We start from the raw sequence: 23581 nt of genomic DNA, 5'->3' as shown, positions 1-23581 counted from the left end.
AATGTACAAATTACATAAAAGTAAATACTTTTTTTATATTCCGTTACACTTCAGTGGATAAATGGTATGGAGGATGGATGCATGCATTTTACAGTTTTTCTCAATTGCTAAAACACTATTTCTGAAACCTTGCTCCATTTTACATTAAACACAAAACCTCCTCTTCAAGCACTATTCACAAAACCTCTGACTCCTCTCGCAAAATGAAACTTTCACCTCAAAACAGTTTTACCTGTGTTCAAAATCAAACGCTGCTCTCAAATCATAAACTAAGTGATCAAAATGATAAACTCTATCAAGCAATCAGTAAACAATACAGCAAAAAATAGAAAACACATTGTTCAAAACAGTTCTCATGCAGAAGTACATTTTTAATCTCAAAACAAATTTCATATTTTTCTGTCATTGTCTTTTGATGAACGAAAACATGTTCCATCAGGGCCGTGCACAGACATTTTGAGGGGCAGTGGCCCAAACTAAAATAAAAGGGGCACTATAAGGGGGTTGAGAATCATCTTAATATAGAGAATGAATTACAAACCTTTTACAATACTGTAAATACAACTGGCTTTAATGCTAATTCAATGTATGTTGCTGTAATTATGCTTCCAAAAAGTTGATTCTGCGCTAATTTGATTTCTTTTTTTTCTATTGGAGATTTAAGTAGGCAAATGAGAATCATTAAAATTATTGAATATATTTTGAGACAAAAATATTTATGATTTTTGTAAATCATACACAACTGTTTTTTAATAACAGAATATGTAAGTATGGTATGGGATAAAAGGCATATTTAACATGATAATAAACAGCTGACTGACTTTTGTTGATATTTGTTGACATGACATGGTTATGATTCAAATGGTAAATCTCATATATTAAGTTGGGTGTCCACCTTAGAGATAATCATCATATTTATAATAAAAATATGATAATAATCATAGGCTATCATAATACAAATATCTTTAGTTGTTACTACTGTAAAACTTTATTCAATTATTATGGGATCTCATCCATTCAGTGTTTTCAGATCATTTACTTAAAAATAGTTTCTGTATTTGAAAAATATTTTTATATTAACATTATTTGACTGAACAATAATAAACTATTTTATTCATCAAATCAAACAGAAAACTGTGCAAACTTTGCTAAAGAGATTTTTTTTTTTTTTTTTGCACAAGTATGACCTTAGACATGATTAAAAGCACATTTTTCTTAGGGTGTGCATTTAGCTCTATTGTAGCCTGTTTTATATTTATATCCTTTATTACCTTTTTTTTGAAAATTGTGTATTAATATGGTCTTTTTAAAACATTGCATGTTAAAGATACTAGTATTAACTCATAAAATGTATTATAATCGGAAATATATTTTAGGAGTGACAAACTTTCAGATAAATATTCAGTAAACAGTGTATGATGATATACACGCTGGCATGCTGGAGCTTTGAATCCATGTTTGCAATGTTGAATTAAAACAAACTACCAAACTACTAATTCCGCTGATCAACCACTGTCTGTAATGTGGATTGTAGTTTGTAACATACCTGTTAATGGGACGACATTTTTGAACTGCCTGCACAGAGAGCGGACACAGCAACAGACTTTGAACGATGCTGCGGAGCGAGCGGGAAAACACGGAATGGATTAGCGAAATTAGTGGGTTTCTATCGGAACAGGGCGCTTTTATGGGAATCTTCTGGGGGTGAGGGAGGGAAGAGGGCAAGAGGGGCACCTTAGCCGATGAGGGCAAAGGGGCAGTGGCTCTAGCCACCGGGCCACCCCCCTGTGCACGGCCCTGTATTCCATCATAGTAGCTCAAAATTGGTCAGAAATGACTACTCTGCTTCGCAATTTTTTGTTCTTCCTCCTCCTTGTACCCCTATTTTTACCAACTCGTTCTCATGAAATGCGTATATATATCACAAATTGTATTTACTGTGCGATTTACATTAGATCAGGCTGATTTTTACAGTAGGCTACTGTACTCTGCATCTCCCAAACTTGTCCTTTGTCTCTGTAATGCTGTAATTCTTGTTCTTTGTTGATATGAACCTGCAACGGGTCAACATTTATTGAGCAGTCAGTACTGTAGACAAATGGAAAGCAACATGTTCAGGGCAATATCTGTTCACTGTACAGTATACAGCCTACAATGCACTGTACTTATATTGGTTGTGTCTCATCATTTTGGTTGTGTTCAATCAATGACATTGTGTTCTCCATTTGTATTTGATTGTTGCCACTCGAGTTTACCCGTATGGATGACGTGTGCATTAGAGAGCAGAATGTGTTTAGAGTTTTGCTGAAAGGTCAAGTAAGATCTGCAAATTGTGTTTTATCTAACATGTCCTCCAATCAATACGCCTATATAGGTCGTTTGTCACTTCCTTGAAATACGACCCATATGAGCGTTTACTAAAGTTGCGCCCCATCGACAATATTTTAATTAATTAAGTACGACGCACAGGAGCGTTTTCTAAAGTTTTCCTCCTATTGACAGCAGGACACTTTCATTTAAAAGCATTTTTCCCTTTTATCTGCTTAACATTTCAGGTTTTGCATAGCTCAGTTAGTAAAACATTGCACTAGAACAACAACAACGTGATCATATGATCGTGAGTTCGATCCCAGGGAACACATGTGCTCATAAAAAGTGTGCTATACATCACTGGGTAGGTTTAGGGATGGGGTGGGTGTAGTTGTAAATTAAAAACAATATTTTTGCTAAATGGAAATAGGACAAATGGTGGTAAAAAGTCCACACATTGCATTAAAATGAACACGCATTTTGATTGGTAATGATAGTCATACGTCATTTCATGACGTCAGACGTAACACGACACTGTCATTATTTTTACACCAGCTAGAGGGCGCATGACTTTAAAACGTAAATATAGGTCGTAATAAGGTGCTTGAAAAACGACCTATAGAGTCGTATTTTTTTGGAGGACAGGTTGGTTTTAACATGTGAAATGGTTTAAGGTGTTGAAAACAGACTGCACAATTACCTAAATGAGTTCAGGCAACTGAGAAATTTGTTCAGCCGATGGGTTTTTAGTGTTTTAGCGATTGGGAAAAACTGTAATGAAAAAAAAAAACTAGTCCTAGCTAAAATGTTTTCAGCCATAATGTCACTACTGATTTTGCACTTATCGGTCACAATAATATCTTTATATTTTATGTTTTTGTTTTTATGAAATAGGGTTGACGTCAGTGAAAATCTCAAAAAGATTAATAATAGATACACTCTAAAAAATGTTGGGTTGTTTTAACCCAATTTTGGATCAAATATGGACTAACCCAGCGATTGGGTTGTTTTAACCCTGTGGTTGGGTTGTTTTAACCCTGTGGTTGGGTTAAATATTTGCTTAAGACAACCCAATTGCTGGGTTAGTCCATATTTGACCCAACATTGGGTTGTTTAAACCCAGTTTTTTTAGAGTGTACAGTAATACAAAAATACTACATCCTGTTCACAGCTCATTTTCGTCAGCTGAAAACGTGTTTGAGAATCGTAAATTGACCCAAAGCGCCATCTGCTGTTATGGTAGAGGAAGTTGCTCAACTGCATTTGGGAGAAAATTAAGCTGAGAGATTTGTTGTGGACTAGATTTGGTATTTGTTCAAAGGTTACATGCAATTTGTAGGATGGTTTGTATTTATTTGTGAAATATGTATGCTCACTCATTTATTTGCAAAACACAATAGATGTATTTGTTACTCCTCTGCGTTTTCACTCAAACTGTTCTTTGCATTTGCACATCGCTCTCTGTTTATTTGCAAGTCGAGTTTTCCTTTGCAAAGCGGATCGTGTGTGTTTGCAAAATGCTGGATTTGTTTGTTTAATTATGGCACAAAAATCATTCCATACACATTCTGTCAACAGATGACAACAAGCAATAATAACGGAATAAAATGATTAAAAACAAGAGCCAGAGCAAATACTTTACACTGTATGCGCAATTTTATATAGAATCAATACAGAAACAAACTACCTGTGAAATTAGTAACACTTCCGCGGATTTTCCATATCATAACAAGCAAACTCAACTGAAGAAAACGCTGCCTGCCAAAACGCTCTCAAGCGCTCTCAGCGAGGCAGTTTCAGCAGAGCGCCTAGCGTTTTCAGCTGGCTAAAAATGCTTTGGTGGACACACGGCAAAATAGGCAGTGCTTGAAGTGAGAAAATAAAGGGGCGGGGCTTTGTTGGGGAGGGGCGGGGTTATGGGGTGTTTGGTTGTCTCCCTCGGTTGCAAGGGCGTGGTTTTGGTTTACAGTTTTTCTCAATCGATTTGACACATTTCTCCAAATTAATGTAGTTGCTCTCAAAACTATTAACACAGCAAACTAAACACACTCATATGATGGAGAAACAGATCAGTGTTCAACAGATCAGATCAGTCTCCGATTGAACAATTTTCATTTGACTGATCACATCTAAATTTGTCAGCTGGCCGAATTGAATTTCTGTGGATTAAATTGCATCAATTCACAGAGATTTGTTTGGTGTGTTTTGAAAATGGTACAAAAATGCTTGTGATTTTTGAAGACCAATGAAAAAGCTGCAAATGGTTTGGTTGGCTGTATGAACTGCTGTGATAACATTAGGGAATTTTGTGCACAGTGTTTTGAGAAAATGATGCTTTTGATTTGTAATTTGTATGAAATGAAGGTTAATTTGCTATCTGTTTAGGACAATTACAAAGTGTACAGATCATTGTGTTAAATGGTTTAAGAGCACTTACCTGAATTTGGAGAAATGTACCAAATCGATTGAGAAAAACTGTAAACATTGGGAAGTTGAACAGGGTCCCAGGACATTTGCTCCCTACTGAGGTTTGCTTTTGCAAAATGTTCCAAACATGCAAATTGGTTGATAACATAACTGCAAAAAAAGTAGGCAATATTTACAGTTTTTCTCGATTGTTCACACACACTTTCCGAAAGCATGCCTCATACTCTCAGAAATCAAAACACACACACACAATGTGCAAAACCCTAGCCTGACAAGCCTGACCCACATCAAGATGTTTGGTCTGGAAACTCACCATTGACGGCTCAATCTGAGGGGCGGATAAACGGCTGTCTGTCAAACTCCCTCTGCACGCGATAGGATAGCGCTACAACCAACCAGAGCAACAAAGGTGAAGCAGAGCTCGCTGACAGATTAAACATTCGCCGTATCCGGTCGGCAAAACTCTGAACACATCTTCTTCAGAATGACTTCAGTGCCGTTCTTTGTTCTTTTCTCAGAGAAAAGCTGAACTCAAGTCTTCCAGAGTTGCGGTCAAAGCTGATTCGACAGACCGCCGTTCGCCAGTTTCTGTGTTTACTAGAAGCACGCAAACGCAACTCGGCCGTCGTCATTATGGCCCCGCCCACCGACTCTATACACAATGTGATTGGCCCGACCAGAGTTTGGTGAATACAGCTCAGAAGGGTATTGAGAGTTACTAGACGACACTCACGGCAGATTAGATTTGCTGCCGCTAGGGTGCGTCTAGATTTCTAGGCTAGCAAAACCCCTCAATTCTCATGCAAAATGAAACTTTACATTCAAACGGTTTCTCAAAATGGTATTTTGTTTTCAAATGACACACATAAACCATCATATGAATATGCATTTATAAGAGCCAGTCTAACACTGATGTGCTCAATGGAAAACACTTCAGAAGGGTTCAGTGCTACAGACACATAAGCGTGTTGTTCAATATTTTAGAATATTGCTTTTATACACACAAATACACAGTATAACAAATATATTTTATTTTTCCCACATAAACAATGTACATCCCAAGCAACACAAAGCTGCACATACAGTGGTCTACATACACAACAACAGAAGAATTTACTGTGTACAGTGTTGGCATCCATTGCTCCAAAACAGAAGAGCTCACCTGCTGGCCTTTTCTGCTAAAGCTCTGTTGGCTGATTGTAAAACTGTGTGACGGGAGTTTGCTCATGTGATGAGCCGCTGTGCATATTTCAATGGCAGTGTGAAACAAGAGATTTTCTGCATGAAAATTGTGCCAAATGCAGAGAATTGTGTGTAGTGTTTTGAAAAACGTGTTTCAAAACTGCATTTTGAGTGTCAAGCAGGAACCGTGCTTATGGTTTAGCAGAATGGTTCAGGGAGTTGGGGGGAGCTGTGTGTAAACTATTGAGAAAAACTGTAATAATCACTTGTATGCAAATTGCCATGGGAAGTTATTTTCTTTTATTGAACATGTTAATTTATTCCTGTCAACCAATTGTTTAGTCAATTTTAAGAAGGTCCATATTGTAAAGCTCTTCGTAACATTTGTTTTTATCATTTTTTAAATAGGTTAATTTTCCATCTCCCCTAGAGTTAAACAATTGAGTTTTACCATTTTCAAACCCATTCAGCCGATCGGCCTAGAAAATCACAACTTTTCATTCTCCATCTGTCTTAGTACACTATGGAACTACAGAAGAGTCCAGTTTTTAATAGGAAAAATATCTAAACTCTTTGGTCATTTGAGTGAGATGCTAACAGACTAATCAGATTCAATGAGCTATGCTAAGCTATGCTAAAAGTGCTACTGCCAGACCAGGACATCGGCTGAATGGATTAAAACATGGAAAAACTCAGCTGTTTAACTCCCGGGGAGCTGGAAAATGAGCCTTTTTTTTTTTTTTTTTAAGTGCCGTGTTCCTTTAAAAGTAATATAATTTGGTACAATAATGATTTAATTACAAGTAAGATCCATGCTTTGATCAATGTTAACTTTTCTTTCTTTTTTTATCTATAGCATTTGTTATGAAAAAAGCCACACGGTTAGATATAAAGCCACAACATGCCACAGTTCTAATATACATCCATAGTGAAAAAGCTATTCCCATAACAGATTATCTATTATAAATTCTACAACTAATCTTAAGTGTACCACAATAAAACCGTAGTATGGGATAAATTCTAGTAAATGTGGACATCATGAGTTTAAAAAGCTTTTAGTGGCTGTTTTTAGATCATGTTTGACTTTCTCCATAGCGTTTTACTACATTCTCAATATAATTCAAATGAGTCTAATCTTATGGCTTTTATAGCGATCATGTTTGGGTGTGGGCGCTCAGAGTACATGTGGGAAATTAAAATATTCAAGCACTGCTTATAGTCCAAACCCTTATGATGTGATCCAACTCTTTTATGACCGTTTTATTGTCGTAGCCATGTAATCCAGGAGCACAATGAAATCTCATTGCTTTGTCATTGATCTTAAATTGAATCTGAGTCTTTTCCTTGACTCGACGGTCTTTTGTCAAAGAGGCTGCATTGAAAATTCAAATTGGCAAAGGTGTGCTGTAAAACAAAAGACATAAAGTCCGAGTGAATGGAGCGAAGGCTCGTATTTTATGCTGTTTTCACCTTGTGTTTCTATTCAGACACCTTGTTGAATGTCTGCTTGACGCTGGGAAGAGGAAAGAAGCGGCTGCCATGGCCAAGGTCACCGCTGGTTTTATAGAAGCACATAAACCAGAGCTTTATCCCAGGCTTTTCTCCATACAGGTAAATCTTCAGGCATAGCGTGTCACTGGTGTTTATTAATCATGCTCATGCAGCTGCAGCTCAGGCTCGTTTTCATCTTGTTCGTTTGTTCTCCACAGAACTGCCATGTTTTGCATCATTTCTTATTTAGTTGTTCTTAATTAAATAAAGACACTTTCTATGTATTATTATATATGTATGTATTAATATGTTTTTCTAATATTGCTACTTCAGGGCTCGACATTAAGCGTGTTCATGTGCTTGTCCTTTGTAAAAAATAATTCGGTCATTCACTTGTCTGGAAAAAAGTTTTATTTTTCATTTTAATTTTATTTATTTTTTGGTTGTAAATATGATTTATTCTGAAGCAATATTCTCACCACTGTTCAATCAGGTTTGGCATATTTAAATCTGCATAGTTGTGATTTTTTTATCCTTTATAAAGGGCATTTTCCCCTAATCTTATTTAAATATAGGCTATGCTTCAGGTTTCATATTATATTCTTAAATTTGATCCATACATTCAATTAAAGACACTATAGGGCTGTACCAATCAAATTGCATAATTTACACTGAAAAATTACAACTGCATTTAATAATGTTTTGTAATTTTGAATAAACAAATAAGAAATGTTGGAAAGAATGTTTAAATAGGAAACTAAACCTCCAGTAGGTGGCAGCAGATGAGTCTTAATGAGTGAGTCATTGAGTCGATTCATCCAAACGATTCATTCAAACGGCTTATACATTCAAGAATGAGGCAGTCGTTTATGAACCAGTCATTGAGTCTTTGATTCAACCGATTCATTCGAACACTGAATCATTCAGTAACCGACCTGGTCTCATTGGCAAAACGTACCTGTGGCAATGTTTTTACAAACCATAAAATACGTACCAATAGGTACATATCGCAACAGTTTCAAAGTGAAATGGACACTAGAGGCAGTAAAACAGCAAGGTTTTTTTTATTAATTTTTTATAGTCCATGATTTGTAAACGAATATCAATCAATCAATATAGTACTTTTACAATCACGATTGTGTCAGAGCAGCTTCACAGTGTCAAACAGGATAATATTGCGACAAAATTAGATTTGGCTGTACAGTCGTACTGGAGAAAACAGTGATGTTATCATAGAGCGATAATGTTGGCAGATCTGTATTATATTTTATAGAATTAAGTAAAACCTAATTCATAAATTTTATTTGTATAATTAGTTGAATAACTTTAATCATAATGTTAGTGTCCCCAACTGAGCAAGCCAAGCCAAAGGCGACCAAAGGAACCAAAACTCCATCAGGGCGTGATGGAGAAAAATAAACCTTGGGAGAAACCAGACTCAGTCGGGGTGCCAGTTCTCCTCTGGCCTATTAACACACTGTGTAAGATTATTATTCTGGCAACCTTACAGGTCAGAAATCATATTAGATCGGAATATTCAAAATTTCAGGGTATCACGGAAGTTGACGGGTTTATTTAGGATGGGGCGTCGATTACACAAGAGTATGAATACATGAAAGATCGGAGTTATTGCGCCGAAGACGGGTTTCTATGAATACATTTGGGAGTTTGCGTCACTTACCCAGCTCCATATGTTCTGATTTTCTTCCATATTAATCTTGCTCGATAGCTCAGCTGGTTTTTGACCTTGCAATGCTGAAAGTTCGGGAACGAATCCCCTGAAAAACGAGTCATGATAAAAGAGCTCAAAGATGAGTTATAAACACACGCTAAAATGACACAGATACAATCTTATTTTTGTCACATTTGCTTTAGTTAACACTATCGGGTCGGTTTAGGGTTTAGTGTGGGTGTACGTTCAAAAAACAATGTAAAAAAATGCCAGATTTAAGCACATCAGTTACGGAAAAAAACAAGCGTTTAGCGCCACCCAGTGGACATTTCACTTTGAAACTGTCACGATATGTGATATGCGATATATTGGTACGTATTTTGTGGTTTGCAAAAACGTTGCCACATGTACGTTTTACCAATGAGACCAGGCTGTCAGTAACACACACTGTTGCTGTGAGAGGCGTTACGGTTCTGCTGTTTGGAACTATTTTAGCTGCTGAACTAGAACATAAACAGTCAATATTTAATCTAAAATGTAAGTGACTAGATGTTAATTAATTGTTTATGGATCTGTCATATGAAATCGGTGTCAACTTCAGTCGTGATGGTATTCAGGAAAACACACTCTTGGTTGTGTGATGTTGTTTAACTGTCTCATATGTTATAAATATAAACACTTCACATTGTGAATGTTTAGCTCAGTTTCTCAGTGTGAGCGGCGCTCATGTGTTGTGATTTCTCCTCGAGAGGCTGCGGAGCTTCAACAGCGCCACCTTCAGTCCATTATATATTACACTATTATCCACTATCGATCGCCACTTACACTAAATTAATGCAGAATCATTCTTGCATTTTGGTGATTTCCTAGTTATTTTTTGTTATTGTCTTTTTAATCCGCTTGTCCGTCGGGCCAGTATAATACTCTTTCAATTCCCCTTGAGAAAATCCACTTGTCCCGGACAAGCATTAATATCGAGCCCTGTACTTAATGATCTGCATAAAAGCATCTGCTAAATGAATAAATGCAATTGTGTGCTACATGAGGTCTCATTGTGTTTCCTCCGCAGGTTCGACACAACCTAATGGATGCCTCTGAAAAGTTGAATGAGCAAAACCCCAAATTGCTCTTGATCTACAAGATCCAAAGGCTTAAACAGTAAGGAGGACATTTCTCACGTCAGTAGGGATTTTGAGGGGTTCAAGCGTGGAGCATTCTCCCCTAAAAGCGATCGGACTAAGCCGTAAGTCGTAGAGAGTTGAAACTTTGAGGGCTGGTAGTACTCACACCGCCTACAACGACACCAAAGCTCGTCCCAATTGGCCTGATGGTGGCGCTACAGCGCTCAAAAGTACATAATGGCTCATGACTCCTAAACCATTAGTAGGCTCAAGTGTCTTTCGGGTATTTTGGATTTTTTGAAAAATCTACTTTTGCGAACTAGTCCTAGGTTTTTTGCCTGATCGGAACCAAACCAGTGCAGCAAGATTCTCTGGAGTCAATTATTACATTTAAAAAAAGTAGAAATTTTAATTCACGGTCCCTAAGGGGCCATTGGTCCACTGATTGGGCCAGTTATCCAATCACAGCCTCTGCTGAGTATTCTGTGTTTCCATCTTAGTTTCTTCTCAGCTTCAGTTGAGTGCTTCATTTTTATACACATTTTGTCGTTTCCATCCAGTGTTTTTTTTATGCGATATCTCATAATGCATATCAAAATAGGTGGCTGGAAACACAGCTGTAATTGACACTGTGGATTAGATGTGGTGGGTCTCAGTCTGTCATCAGATCGTTTAATTGAAACTAGAGAAATACTACAGCTTTATTCTTATTCTACAGCTTACTGTTACTGATGCAAATCAAGTGTTTTCATCGACTCAGTCACTCACACTCACTGTGGGCATAGGCGTAATTTGCGGGTGGGATGGGTGGGACATGTCCCCACCACTTTTTGAAACATTGCTTCACGGATGAACCTAACTAATACAAATAAAACATCTCTGGTTAACTAGAAGAGCATCATTTCATTCGTTTGTTAAATAAGAGGCGATCTGGCGCTCGTTGCTGCTGTTATCAGTGCTGCAGATTTCTCTCGCGGCTGATGCAGTCTTCACACAGACGAGCGCTTTAATCTAACGCTCAACGCCGTTGCAGAGACTTTCTATTTGTTCCGGTGAAATCACAAAACAAAATGCACAAAAACTGTCCCTGCTCTTGATGTACAACCCCTGATGGTATTCGGTTTTGATGACAATCAAAAATACGAGGGTAGATTAGAAACGAGAACTTCTGACAAGTTTTACAGACCATTAGGGAACTAGACCAGGGAGTATAAGCAAAGTTTGCGAATCTATGCCTTTATTCACGTGAAATATCGTGGCACTAACGCTATATTGTGTTTAGATGCAATAATTAAACGAGATCTATATCAATCAATGAACTATTGAATTGATTTCTGGACTAGTTAATCTTAATTAAATTTTTTCTGCAATTGTTATTGTACATATTATATCAAAACAATATGTCAAAATGTACAGTCCACGAGATTGCACGCTTGTACTGTTTATACGCGTTTTCGTGAGACTGTCTCACCCACTTTTTAAAACAAAGTTACGCCACTGACTGTGGGGTCTAATATAATCTAATAAGACGTGCTGAAAGTCTTGATCGGCGGATTGGTTGCAGCTTCCGCCCACCTGTCACATATAATATGGTCACAAGAGTCAAGACTGGCATAAAACACACTATATATGGTACCTCTATTATGTCCACCAAGGGCTCCTGTGTCTTCTGAGGTACTAACAGTAAATCTCGCCAGCTATGAATCAAAATGAAAACAGAGCAGAGCGTACACAGTCGGCGCAGTTCCTTGATTCAAAGATTTTCCCCATCATCTGCTCTTATATACAGCTATTCATCTGAGCCACAGACCTGAGGTTTGCCTTCAAGGTCACTGCATATGAATTTGACATTCATACCAAGTGCACTTGACTTGTTAAGGCGATCCGTTTGTAGGCGCAGACAGCAGGGATCAGGCGACAGCTCAGACAGATGTGTTTGTCAAACTACGGTTCTGATTGTAAATCTCAAAAACCCGCTCTGATCCTTGTCAGGGAATCTTTTTTCTGGGACTGGAAATAAGTTTTCAGGTTTGCACAGCTGTTTTTATCCTCCTGGAGCAGAGGTTATATGCATAAATTAGCATTATTAAAGGGTTAGTTCACCCAAAAATAAAAATTAGATGTTTATCTGCTGACCCCCAGTGCATCCAACATGGATCATAGATATACATGTAGATTCCTCATTAGTGCCTGCGCGGATCGGTTGAATGAGGAATCTACATAATATATATCTATGATCGCGCCAGTTTGACCTTATCAGATGGAAGTAAAAGTGGATGGGAACACTAGATGAGATTCGTCTGATATGAGGTAAAAAACATAACATAAATACTGTTGTGTTTCTCACAGAAACCGATCGGTTCGTGTCTTAAGACATCAGTGTGTCGTCAGGAGGAGCAGGGTTTGTGTGTGTGTTGTCTAAGCATGTTTGTTTTGCTCTCATAGAGTTGTTCCCCATTCACATCATTATGACCGACACACAGCAACGGTTGAGTTAAAAATCTTCATTTGTGTTCTCCTGAAGAAACAAACACACCTACATGTTGGATGCACTGGGGTCAGCAGATAAACATCACATTTTCATTTTGGGGTGAACTATCAACAGAGGCCAGCTAGTAGTAGTTGCTGTGCGAGTAAACCTCACTCCTCTGACCTCAAGAGGCGCTCTAGAGGTTGAAGCCTTTAGCCTCCTTGTTAGAGCGTCCGACTCTCATGCTGGTGGACCCGGGTTTGAGGCCTGGTCCGAACAGAAGGGTTATATATATATGTAAACATGTAAACTGTTTGAGAACGACTTCTCATTTACAAACATGACCTGCCAAGGCACTGGAATGAAAATATAATTCAAACATTAAAAATGTAATAGTACCATTAATTATAATTTTGGCTCACTTTCTTTTCTCATTAGGCACAAATACAAATGTGCATGCTTGAGGCTTGTGTGACAGAAAGGATTTAAAGGTACACTGAAATCAAAATGTACGTTTTTTAGCTTTTAGTATGACTGTGTTAGCCTTAAAGTTATGAATAAGCTGGTATGTTCCAAAACTATGACAAAATTTGCATTTAGGAAATTTAAAGTCTCCCACTTCCGTTAAAACGAACCTCAGATTTTGGTGACATCATCGCAGACTTCACTTTCTCGTCAAATCTTCTGTCCAATCAAAATGCGCTCTAGAATCTAAAGCCCCGCCCCCTACACTGCCGAAGCTACTGCTGAAATTGGTCAGTCGTTCACACACATTTGCTAATTTCTACATGGGGAAAGGCACATCGCACACTATATATGTGATAGGAAACCATTCAGTGTAAATATGCTTTCATTTGAGGCGAATAAAATCTGTTTTCACGTTAGTTTCACACACCGCCTCAGCGCACACACACACACACCCCAACGGCTCTGGTCTAAATCTAGACTACAGACACGAGAGCGCAGCGCGGATCATATGTGCGAGTCCACGCAGACAACAAACATATCGACCCATTTGAGTTCTGCACAGAATGCTTTCAAAGCGATGTGGAGGAGATTATGATGATAAACAGTGTTAGAGGAAACTGGCTTCACCAAACAGAGAAGGTCCGCTCTTGCGCTCCAGTCAAACTGTATATTAATGAAACGCTATTGGCTGTTTCAAAAAAGGGGAGGAGCTGCTAACAGCTGAAGCCGTTTTAGGGGAAATCACGTTAACACATTGAATAATGCGGCGCGTTTCAAAAATTGGCCCTGGCCCGAGACGCTGAGGCCCTAGCCCGGCCCTGGCCCGAGACGCTGAGGCCCTAGCCCGGCCCTGGCCCGAGACGCTGAGGCCCTAGCCCGGCCCTGGCCCGAGACGCTGAGGCCCTAGCCCGGCCCTGGCCCGAGACGCTGAGGCCCTAGCCCGGCCCTGGCCCGAGACGCTGAGGCCCTAGCCCGGCCCTGGCCCGAGACGCTGAGGCCGTAGCCCGGCCCTGGCCCGAGACGCTGAGGCCCTAGCCCGGCCCTGGCCCGAGACGCTGAGGCCCTAGCCCGGCCCTGGCCCGAGACGCTGAGGCCCTAGCCCGGCCCTGGCCCGAGACGCTGAGGCCCTAGCCCGGCCCTGGCCCGAGACGCTGAGGCCGTAGCCCGGCCCTGGCCCGAGACGCTGAGGCCGTAGCCCGGCCCTGGCCCGAGACGCTGAGGCCCTAGCCCGGCCCGTGTCCGACAGCTTATCAAAATTCTCGGCCCGAGTCCGACTGGAGCCCGTTTTTTTTTTTTTTCAGCCATTAAAATAGTTTTGTTTTGTTTTTAATGTCAAAGTAGTTATATTTCGTTTCGTTTCTTTATTGAGTTAATTTAGAAAAATGTTTAGAGCATTGTTTTGTTTGTTAAATTATAGTTTTAATTTTTTTTAAGTGACGACCAAGCGACCAGCGGCCGACAGTGAGTTAACCGCATATTAAATCTATTTAGTCTCTCAAATCAACTCTTGACTTGTCTTGCCTATAATAAAATCCATAGATATAAAACACTTCAAGCATCACAATGTTAGTTAATTTCGCCTGCTATTACCACCAGTAGCCTAAAAGGCATTTCTGATGAGCTGAGGCAGGCTGATTCTGCTCACTCCTCTCGCAAACGGAGCTAAACAATCTAAAAACAAATAATAAAAAAGAACATGCAGGTTGTCTTATAGCTTACCTTACACCTACGCAAAATGAATATAAATCCGATCTTCAATTCCCGTGGTATATGCTCATTTAACGGAGTTTACAGCAACCGAAGCAAAAGATTCAAGATGCATTTTATTCAGCAGCTTATTTCAAATTCAAAGACCACATAAGAGAGCGCGACCTAAGCGCGAACTGGTAAGATCATAAGTCTCATTCATTTTTATTGAAGATGATTGTGTTTTTGAGCATCTAAGACTTATTTTAAGTTTAATTTACGGCCATTTGCGTTGGCTTGCAGTAGTCATTTGCGGCGATGCGTGTTGCAGCGCCATCATATCTACCTGACTACAACATATAGCCCATAACGCTCTCACACGTTTATTTTTTAACCGTTTGCCAGGAGTAAAATGTATACATGTGGTTTAAACAACCAGATAGGCTACATTTACATTTGTCCAGTTTCGTCTGAAATGCTTTCATCCTTCTGAATTGGTTTGTTTAGTGATCGGACTACATTGATAGCCCTGTTCATTAATAGCAGCAGACGCCCCGCGGATGACACGCAACAGAAACGCCACGCTCACACCACGCTTGCAGTGTGTCTCCGGCCTTAACTCTAGCAGCTGCGCTGAAGAAACGCGGGCTGCTGCTGCTGGCGCGGACTCTGAACATGCTCTGAATGTGCGAGCCATCTTGACAGTCGCGTTAGCTATTATGGTCTCGTGTTCACCAGCGCAGAACATCTCATTCTTCCTTTTAATTAATAAAATAAATATAAAAAGAAGGAGAAGCCTAAAAAAGGCCCGAAGCCCGGCCCGCGTTTTAGGTATGACGTGAAAGTTGGCCCGAAGCCCGGCCCGAGGGGCGTAAAAAAGTCGGGGCCCGTCGGGCTCGGGCATAAAAGCAGGGCTCTACACAGGATACATTTTTTTTAATCATTTTTGTACTTTTTCTCTCCCCCTTTTACACTGTTCCAAGTAAAAATATTGCCGGCCTACAAAAAACATCTTGTAAATGTCTCATTATGCTATTGTCACCAAATAATGGATTAAATCTTTTTGTCACAGTTTGGTGGAGGTCAATGAAAGGAGAGATGAGGTGAAGGAATTAAAGGAGGTGTTCCTGCTTCTGACACAGTCATCCGAACCCAAAGCGTCCAGTCCTGCTCCGCACGTGCAGAGCTCTAGCGCTCCACCAAATCTCCCTCAATCCAGTCCTTCGCCCATCACACACACCTCTAGCGCTCCACCCAACCTGCCTGAATCCAGTCCTCCGCCCATCACACACACCTCTAGCGCTCCACCCAACCTGCCTGAATCCAGTCCTCCGCCCATCACACTCACCTCTAGCGCTCCACCCAACCTGCCTGAATCCAGTCCTCCGCCCATCACACTCACCTCTAGCGCTCCACCCAGTATCCTCCACTCCAGTCCTCCATCCAGCTCCTGCAGCTCCAGTGTTTGTCTGGATCACGTCCCGTCCATCCCACTGACTGACAGGTGCGTCCAACATTAGGCTTTGTCACAGCAACATCATGATGCGTAATAAAAGATGTTTAAAGGAACACTCCAGCGTTTTTAGAAATAGGGCTTATTCAACTGCATCTAATAATAGGGCTTTTTCAATGCATATTAAGACTAGGCGATTTCAGGCAGATATTGACTTGGGACTATATCAATATCACGGCATTCATCCGGCTCTCACGGCAGTCCTCCGGCTGTTGAGCGATCGCAGTGTGTTGCGTGATATCTCTGCTTCGCCTGTGCTTCCCCATAATATAGTCCCAAGTCAATATCTGCCGAGGAAATCGCCTAGTCTTAATCTGCATCGCTATTTGTACTCGTTGTGAATACACAGGACACAAGAAGTAATTAGGTGGGTTTTTTAATCACTTTTACTCGGGACATGCTAGCTGGCAACATAGGATTCCATTCATTATGCTAAGCTAAGCTAGCGGCGACCCTGCCAAACTAAATCAATGCATGCACTGAGACAAAAATGCATTTGCCCACATATCTAAATGAAGGAAAGAAGTTGAATAAGCCCTATTTCTAAAAACGGCGGAGTGTTCCTTTAAGGAAAGATTGTGTTTTCCAGTGCAAATATCTAAACATTCTTAAGTCAAGATGCATTTACTAGACTAGAGGAGCAAAAAGAACAAATATCTGCCAATGGGGTCGAATTTTGTGCTTCTTATATGCAATTTTTATTGTTTTAAGCAAAAAACAAGCTTTTTTTATTTTTATGTCTCTTTCACGAATGCATTTCATTGCACAGATTTGTTTTACATTAACAATATTTTTGGTCCTGTAAGAGACAAAGACTGAATGTTTTAATTGCAGATGCGCTAGTGTTCAAAATTCAGGGTTGGTAAGATTTTTAAAAGTTTTTGAAATGTCTTTTCTGCTCACCAACACTGCATATATTTGATCAAAACTACAGTGAAAATTGTGAAATATTATTATAATGTAAATCATCTTTTCTCTATGTGAATATATAGTGAAGTGTAATTTATTCCTGGGATCAAAGCTGAATTTATCATCATTACTCCAGTCTTCAGAAATCATTCTAATATGCTGTTTTAATGCTCAACAAACATTTATGATTATCATCGATCATATTTTTGAGGAAACAGTGGTTCTTTGATAAATACAAAGCATTTATTTCAAATATAAATGTCTTTCTGCCAATTTTACTGAAAACTTTATTTGTCCCTTTTAAGGGAAAAGTGTTTTGGGCAATAGAGGTAAGCTGCATAACAAGATATCCACACCAGTTACATGATCACATCACACAGTCGTGTCCTGAAGTAGAGTTGAACAACCTTGTAGCCAGAGGAACAAAGGAAATCCTTAAAACGATTATATCTGAACCTTGGAGTGCGAAAACGTCGACCTGATGGAAGATGTTCGAATTCTGAATGCAGCACATGAGAAGGGTCTAGAGTAATTTTGATCATATAAGTGAGTAAAAAGTGTAATTTCAGACTGACCCCAAAAGAGTCATCATTCAAGCCTGAATATTAATAGCAACAAAGTTGACGTGAGTGCCTGAAACAATGGGGATAGAATTCAGAAACAAAGTTGTAGTTCTGGAAATCTAATTCACTCTCCTGCATTATTTCACTCCCTCCAAATGTTATTTTTCTCACCCCATTGGCAGATCATTTTGCCTGTTTATAGCAAAAACTCACTTCATTTAGATTTTATTTTCAACAAAACAAGAAAAAATATCTTATATCATTTTACTGATCTAGTAAATGCATCTTGATTTAAGAATATTTAGATATTTAGACTTGGAACAATAAAAAAAAAACTAAATAAGAAGAGCATTTTTTGCAGTGTTCGTCTTTGTTCTGTCCGGTTCTCCAGTATGTAAGCAGCTGACAGACACACACACACACACACACACACACACACACACACACACACACACACACACACACACACACACACACACACACACACACACACACACACACACACACACACACACACACACACACACACACACACACACACACAGCCCCTAAACCTACCCATCACAGGAAACATTCTGCATTTTTATTTTCTCAAAAAACATCATTTAGTCTGTTTTTAAGGCCATTTGAATTATGAGGACATTTGATATGTCCTCATAAACCACATTTATAGTGTAATACCAGTGTAATACCCATGTAGTTATACAAATTTGTGTCCTCATAAACCACATAAACAGGCTCACACACACACACACACACATACACACACACACACACACACACACACACACACACACACACACACACACACACACACACACACACACACACACACACACACACACACACACACACACACACATGTTGGTCTATGTGGTTTACAGGGACTCTCCATAGGCGTAATGGTTTTTATACTGTACAAACCGTATTTTCTATCCCCTTACACTGCCCCTAAACCTACCCATCACAGGAAACATTCTGCATTTTTATTTTCTCAAAAAACATCATTTAGTATGTTTTTAAGGCCTTTTGAATTATGAGGACATTTGATATGTCCTCATAAACCACATTTATAGTGTAATACCAGTGTAATACCCATGTAGTTATACAAATTTGTGTCCTCATAAACCACATAAACAGGCTCACACACGCACACACACACACACACACACACACACACACACACACACACACACACACACACACACACACACACACACACACACACACACACACTCACTAATGGCTCCGTTGTTCCTCCTGATTTTAGGGTTGTGTTCCTGCTGGAGCTGGCGTTCCTCTCCCTGCGGTTACAGCATCATCAGCCGGCGTCCGAATGCCTGAAGGAGCTCAGAGCTTTAGATCTCACCGTAAGCAGCGCTTCTTCCCTCACACACACACAAACACACAGACTCCCACTCACTCACTGACTCACTCACTGACTCACTCACTCACTCACTCACTCACTCACTCACTCACTCACTCACTCACTCACTCACTCACTCACTCACTCACTCACTCACTCACTCACTCACTCACTCACTCACTCACTCACTCACTCACTCACTCACTCACTCACTCACTCACTCACTCACTCACTCACTCACTCACTCACTGACTCACTCACTCAATCACTCACTCACTCACTCACTCACTCACTCACTCACTCACTCACTGACTCACTGACTCACTCACTCACTCACTCACTCACTCACTCACTCACTCACTCACTCACTCAATCACTCACTCACTCACTCACTGACTCACTGACTCACTCACTCAATCACTCACTCACTCACTCACTCACTCACTCACTCACTCACTCACTGACTCACTCACTCACTCACTCACTCACTCACTCACTCACTCACTCACTCACTCACTCAATCACTCACTCACTCACTCACTCACTCACTCACTCACTCACTCACTCACTGACTCACTCACTCACTCACTCACTCACTCACTCACTCACTCACTCACTCACTCACTCACTCACTGACTCACTCACTCACTCACTCACTCACTCACTGACTCACTCACTCACTCACTCACTCACTCACTCACTCACTCACGCACACACACGCTGCTCCGATGTGTCTGTAAACACAAACGTCCCATGTTCTGTCCCTCAAGGTCGGTCAGCGCCTAATGATGGAGTGTGTGCAGTGTGAGCTGGACCTGAACAAACGCAGAGACCGGATTGAGAATTACTCCAGATCCAGTGTGGAGGTGCTGCGTCTGGTTTTTATCTTCTTTTGCTGAGGAAACATTCAGACCCAGAAGGCGTCCATGTTTTATTCAACTGTTTATGTTTGAGGCATTGGGAAAGGACGGTGGTTTGGAAAGGATATTAATATTGATTCAGGCAGAGGTGTGAATCCCCCCCCCCCCATCCAATGCCACAGTTTTCCCTTTCCAGAGCTGTTCATATATTCAGATTAGATTGGATTAGATTAGATCTTTATTGTCATTGTAAATGTTTATACAACAAAATGATGTTGGAACAATCTAATTTGCTGCATAAAAACAATTAATACAAAATATACTTTCAATCCATAATATAATAAATATGCTAAAAACACAAGTTATTGCACAGAGATCATGAGTGCCCCGAGTCCATTAGTCAAATTTTAAGACACATTTTTACCCATGGGGGTCATTCATTAATGCACAAAGTCCAATAATGTCCAAAATGGTTCGTTATTGCACATAGCCCAGGTATGACAGCTTTGTCTGCATATGTGTGTATATGAATGTTGTATGCATTTATGAATGTGTGTAAGAGCGTTTCTGAGCCATCGGATGTCAACATTAATATCTTCATCTGTGTGTGAAGATGAGCGGAGGTCTGACGGCTGTCCAACCACAGGAGGAATTAATCACACAATTTACATTTCTGGCTGAACTAACCCTTTAACACTACTTCAGTGTTACTTTAACACCCTGCTGGTGGTTCCCATATGAACACCGAGCTGTGTTAATCTAACACGGGGAATTTACTGTGAATGCTTAACAATGACTCCACTACAAAAAGGATCAAGTTTCACATGCATTTCTCATCATTTGAGTGTGTTTTTATTTGCTCTTGCAGTTCCAGCTGAGTGTGGTCGTCCGGCTGGATGCGTTACTGCAGACGGCGCTGAACGAAGGAGACGCGCGTGTCACTCAGGCGGTGTGTGTGTGTGTGTGGAACGCGTGTCTGCCGCTCCTCCAACACAACCTCCGGAAGAGAGTCAGGAAACCTCTTCTCACACTCGCCCGGGCGCTGGAAAACACACACAGGTTCATGAAACAACTTCTAAACATCCTTACATCAAGACGGGAGAAGCAGAATTACTGAAGATATGATGTTTAATGAAAAATGCTTAAGGGGATAGTTCAGCCATAAATGAGCCTGTGATGTTAATCTGCTGACCCCCAGGGCGTCATAGGTGTGTTTGTTTCTTCAGGAGAACACAGATGAAGATTTTTAACTCAGCCGTTGCTCATATAATGCATGTCAATGGGGTGTATTTCTATGAGAGTAAAACACACACACATACGATACGAATCCATATTAAACCCTGCGGCTCGTGGAGACACATTGATCTCTTAAGACACGAACCGATCGCTTTCTGCCAGAAACACAACAGTATTTGTGTTATTTTACCTCATATCAGACGAATCTCATCTAGTGTTCCCAGCGCCATTACTTCAGTCGAAGAAGGTCAAAATATCGGCGTGATTGTATATATATTTACATAGATGCCTCATTTGACCAAACCACGAGTGTACTAATGAGGAATCTATATAAATATTTCTATGATTGCGCCGGTATTTTGACTTCTTCAGCAGAAGTAATGGCTCTGGGAACACTAGATGAGATTCGTCTGATATGAGGTAAAATAACACAAATGCTGTTGTGTTTCTGGCAGAAAGCGATCGGTTTGTGTCTTAAGACATCAGTGTGTCTCCGCGAGCCTCAGGGTTTAATATGGATTCATATGTCTGTGTGTTTTTTACTCTCATAGAAATACACCCCATTGACACGCATTATACGAGCAACGGCTGAGTTAAACATCTTCATCTGTGTTCTCCTGAAGAAACACACACACCTATGATGCCCTGGGGGTCAGCAGATAAACATCACAAGCTCATTTCTGGGTGAACTTTCCCTTTAAGAACGTGTGGTCCGAAAAAATAAACTAAAGGGTAAAACAAGATAATATTTCTGACCCCACTGGCAGATATTTGTTCTAGTTTTAAGCGTAAAGTCACTTTATTTGGAGACATTTCTCAGCAAACTACACTTGACATCTTCAGTCGTTTCTCGTCTCCAGTAAATGTGTCTTGATTTAATAATGTTTAGATATTTGTGCTGGAAAACAAGACAGAAACACTGAGGAAGAAGATGATTTTTTTTCCTTTTTTTTTTCATTGTGTGGATGAAATATGTTCCTTTCACTCCAGTGCATTTGTTTCTGTACTGTGGGAATCTAAGCGAAGGGGTTATTGAGGTCTTCTTTTGGAGTTTCTGTCATCATTTGCTTGTATTTCTTTTCTCTATGGAACAGAAAAAGTGATGTTTAACAGAATATAAAACATCATTATACAACGAAAGCCGACAGTGACCAGAGGCTCCAAAACAAAATCCTAAAATTGGTTTCATGCACTTTATTCCACGTCTTCTGAAGTCATGTGATTCTTTGTGAGATTTAAAGCAATAGTTCACTTTTAAATAAACTTTAGCTGATAATGTCCTCACCCTCATGTCATCTTGACGCTTGACGTAGGCGGAAGTACCGAGTCAGTGTTTATAAACGTGTGTAAGGACCATACACATACATATTCAAATGTCTTTTTAAACATTTCAAAATATGTCAATTTATCGCTTTAAACGTTTTTACGAACACTTGTTAACACTGACTCTGTACTTCCGCATACGTCAAGCACGCCCTTTTCAGCGCAATTGTGTATTACGCACTGCAAAAATGCTCTTCTTCTCAGTACTTTTGTCTTGTTTCTAGTCCAAACATCTAAAAATTCTTAAAACAAGAAGTATTTACTAGACAAGCAAAAGTAATTGTCTTGTTTTGGGAAAAATAACTCTAAATGAAGAGAGTTTTTGCTTAAAATAAGATAAATAATCTGCCAATGGGGTGAGAAAAGTAATCTTAATTCAAACAGAAAACAAGATTATTTTTCTCACCCCATTGGCAGATTATTAAAAATACTAAGTAAGGAAAGTATTTTTTGCAGTGCGTGACGTCATGAATGTGCGCCACAGAACAGAGCAAGGCCAGCATTTTTGCTTATCAAATGCTAAACTCTTTTATTTTGTTGTTTAAATAAGCGATGGTGCGACCCGTATTCATCGTCTGCTGTCGTTTAAAGCTCTCTGAAGCTGCACTGAAACTGTCATCTGGCCCTTGAACCGTTTGAGGCCCATTGAAGTCCGTTATATGGAGAAAAATCCTGAGATGTTTTCATCAAAAACCTTCATTTCTTTTCCACTGAAGAAAGAAAGAGAGATGGAGAAGGGGAAACTATCAGGAGAAGTTTATTTAAAAGTGAAAACTGGAACACGGGACGTTTGTGTTTACAGACCCAATGGAGCTGTCGTGTGTGTGTGTGTGTGTGTGTGTGTGTGTGTGTGTGATGGGTAGGTTTAGAGGCAGTGTGTGTGTGTGATGGGTAGGTTTAGAGGCAGTGTGTGTGTGTGTGTGTGTGATGGGTAGGATTAGGGACAGGGGCAGTGTAGGGGGATAAAATGTACAGTTTGTACAG

General features: G+C 39.9%; 1 protein-coding gene across 1 annotated transcript in view; it reads left to right on the top strand.

Moving 5' to 3' along the window:
- The window catches only part of LOC137045571 (cilia- and flagella-associated protein 46), a 139618-nt gene that overhangs the window by 7626 nt on the left and 108411 nt on the right, over positions 1 to 23581 (top strand). Inside the window, 6 exon segments of the mRNA XM_067422279.1 lie at positions 7407 to 7530; positions 10152 to 10240; positions 15900 to 16331; positions 19083 to 19182; positions 19949 to 20044; positions 20907 to 21097. Of these exon segments, the coding sequence (XP_067278380.1) occupies positions 7407 to 7530; positions 10152 to 10240; positions 15900 to 16331; positions 19083 to 19182; positions 19949 to 20044; positions 20907 to 21097 (1032 nt within the window).

Source organism: Pseudorasbora parva, chromosome 17, assembly GCF_024679245.1.
Source record: "Pseudorasbora parva isolate DD20220531a chromosome 17, ASM2467924v1, whole genome shotgun sequence".
Taxonomy (NCBI): Eukaryota; Metazoa; Chordata; class Actinopteri; order Cypriniformes; family Gobionidae; genus Pseudorasbora; species Pseudorasbora parva.
This window is presented reverse-complemented; position numbering and strand designations above follow the sequence as displayed.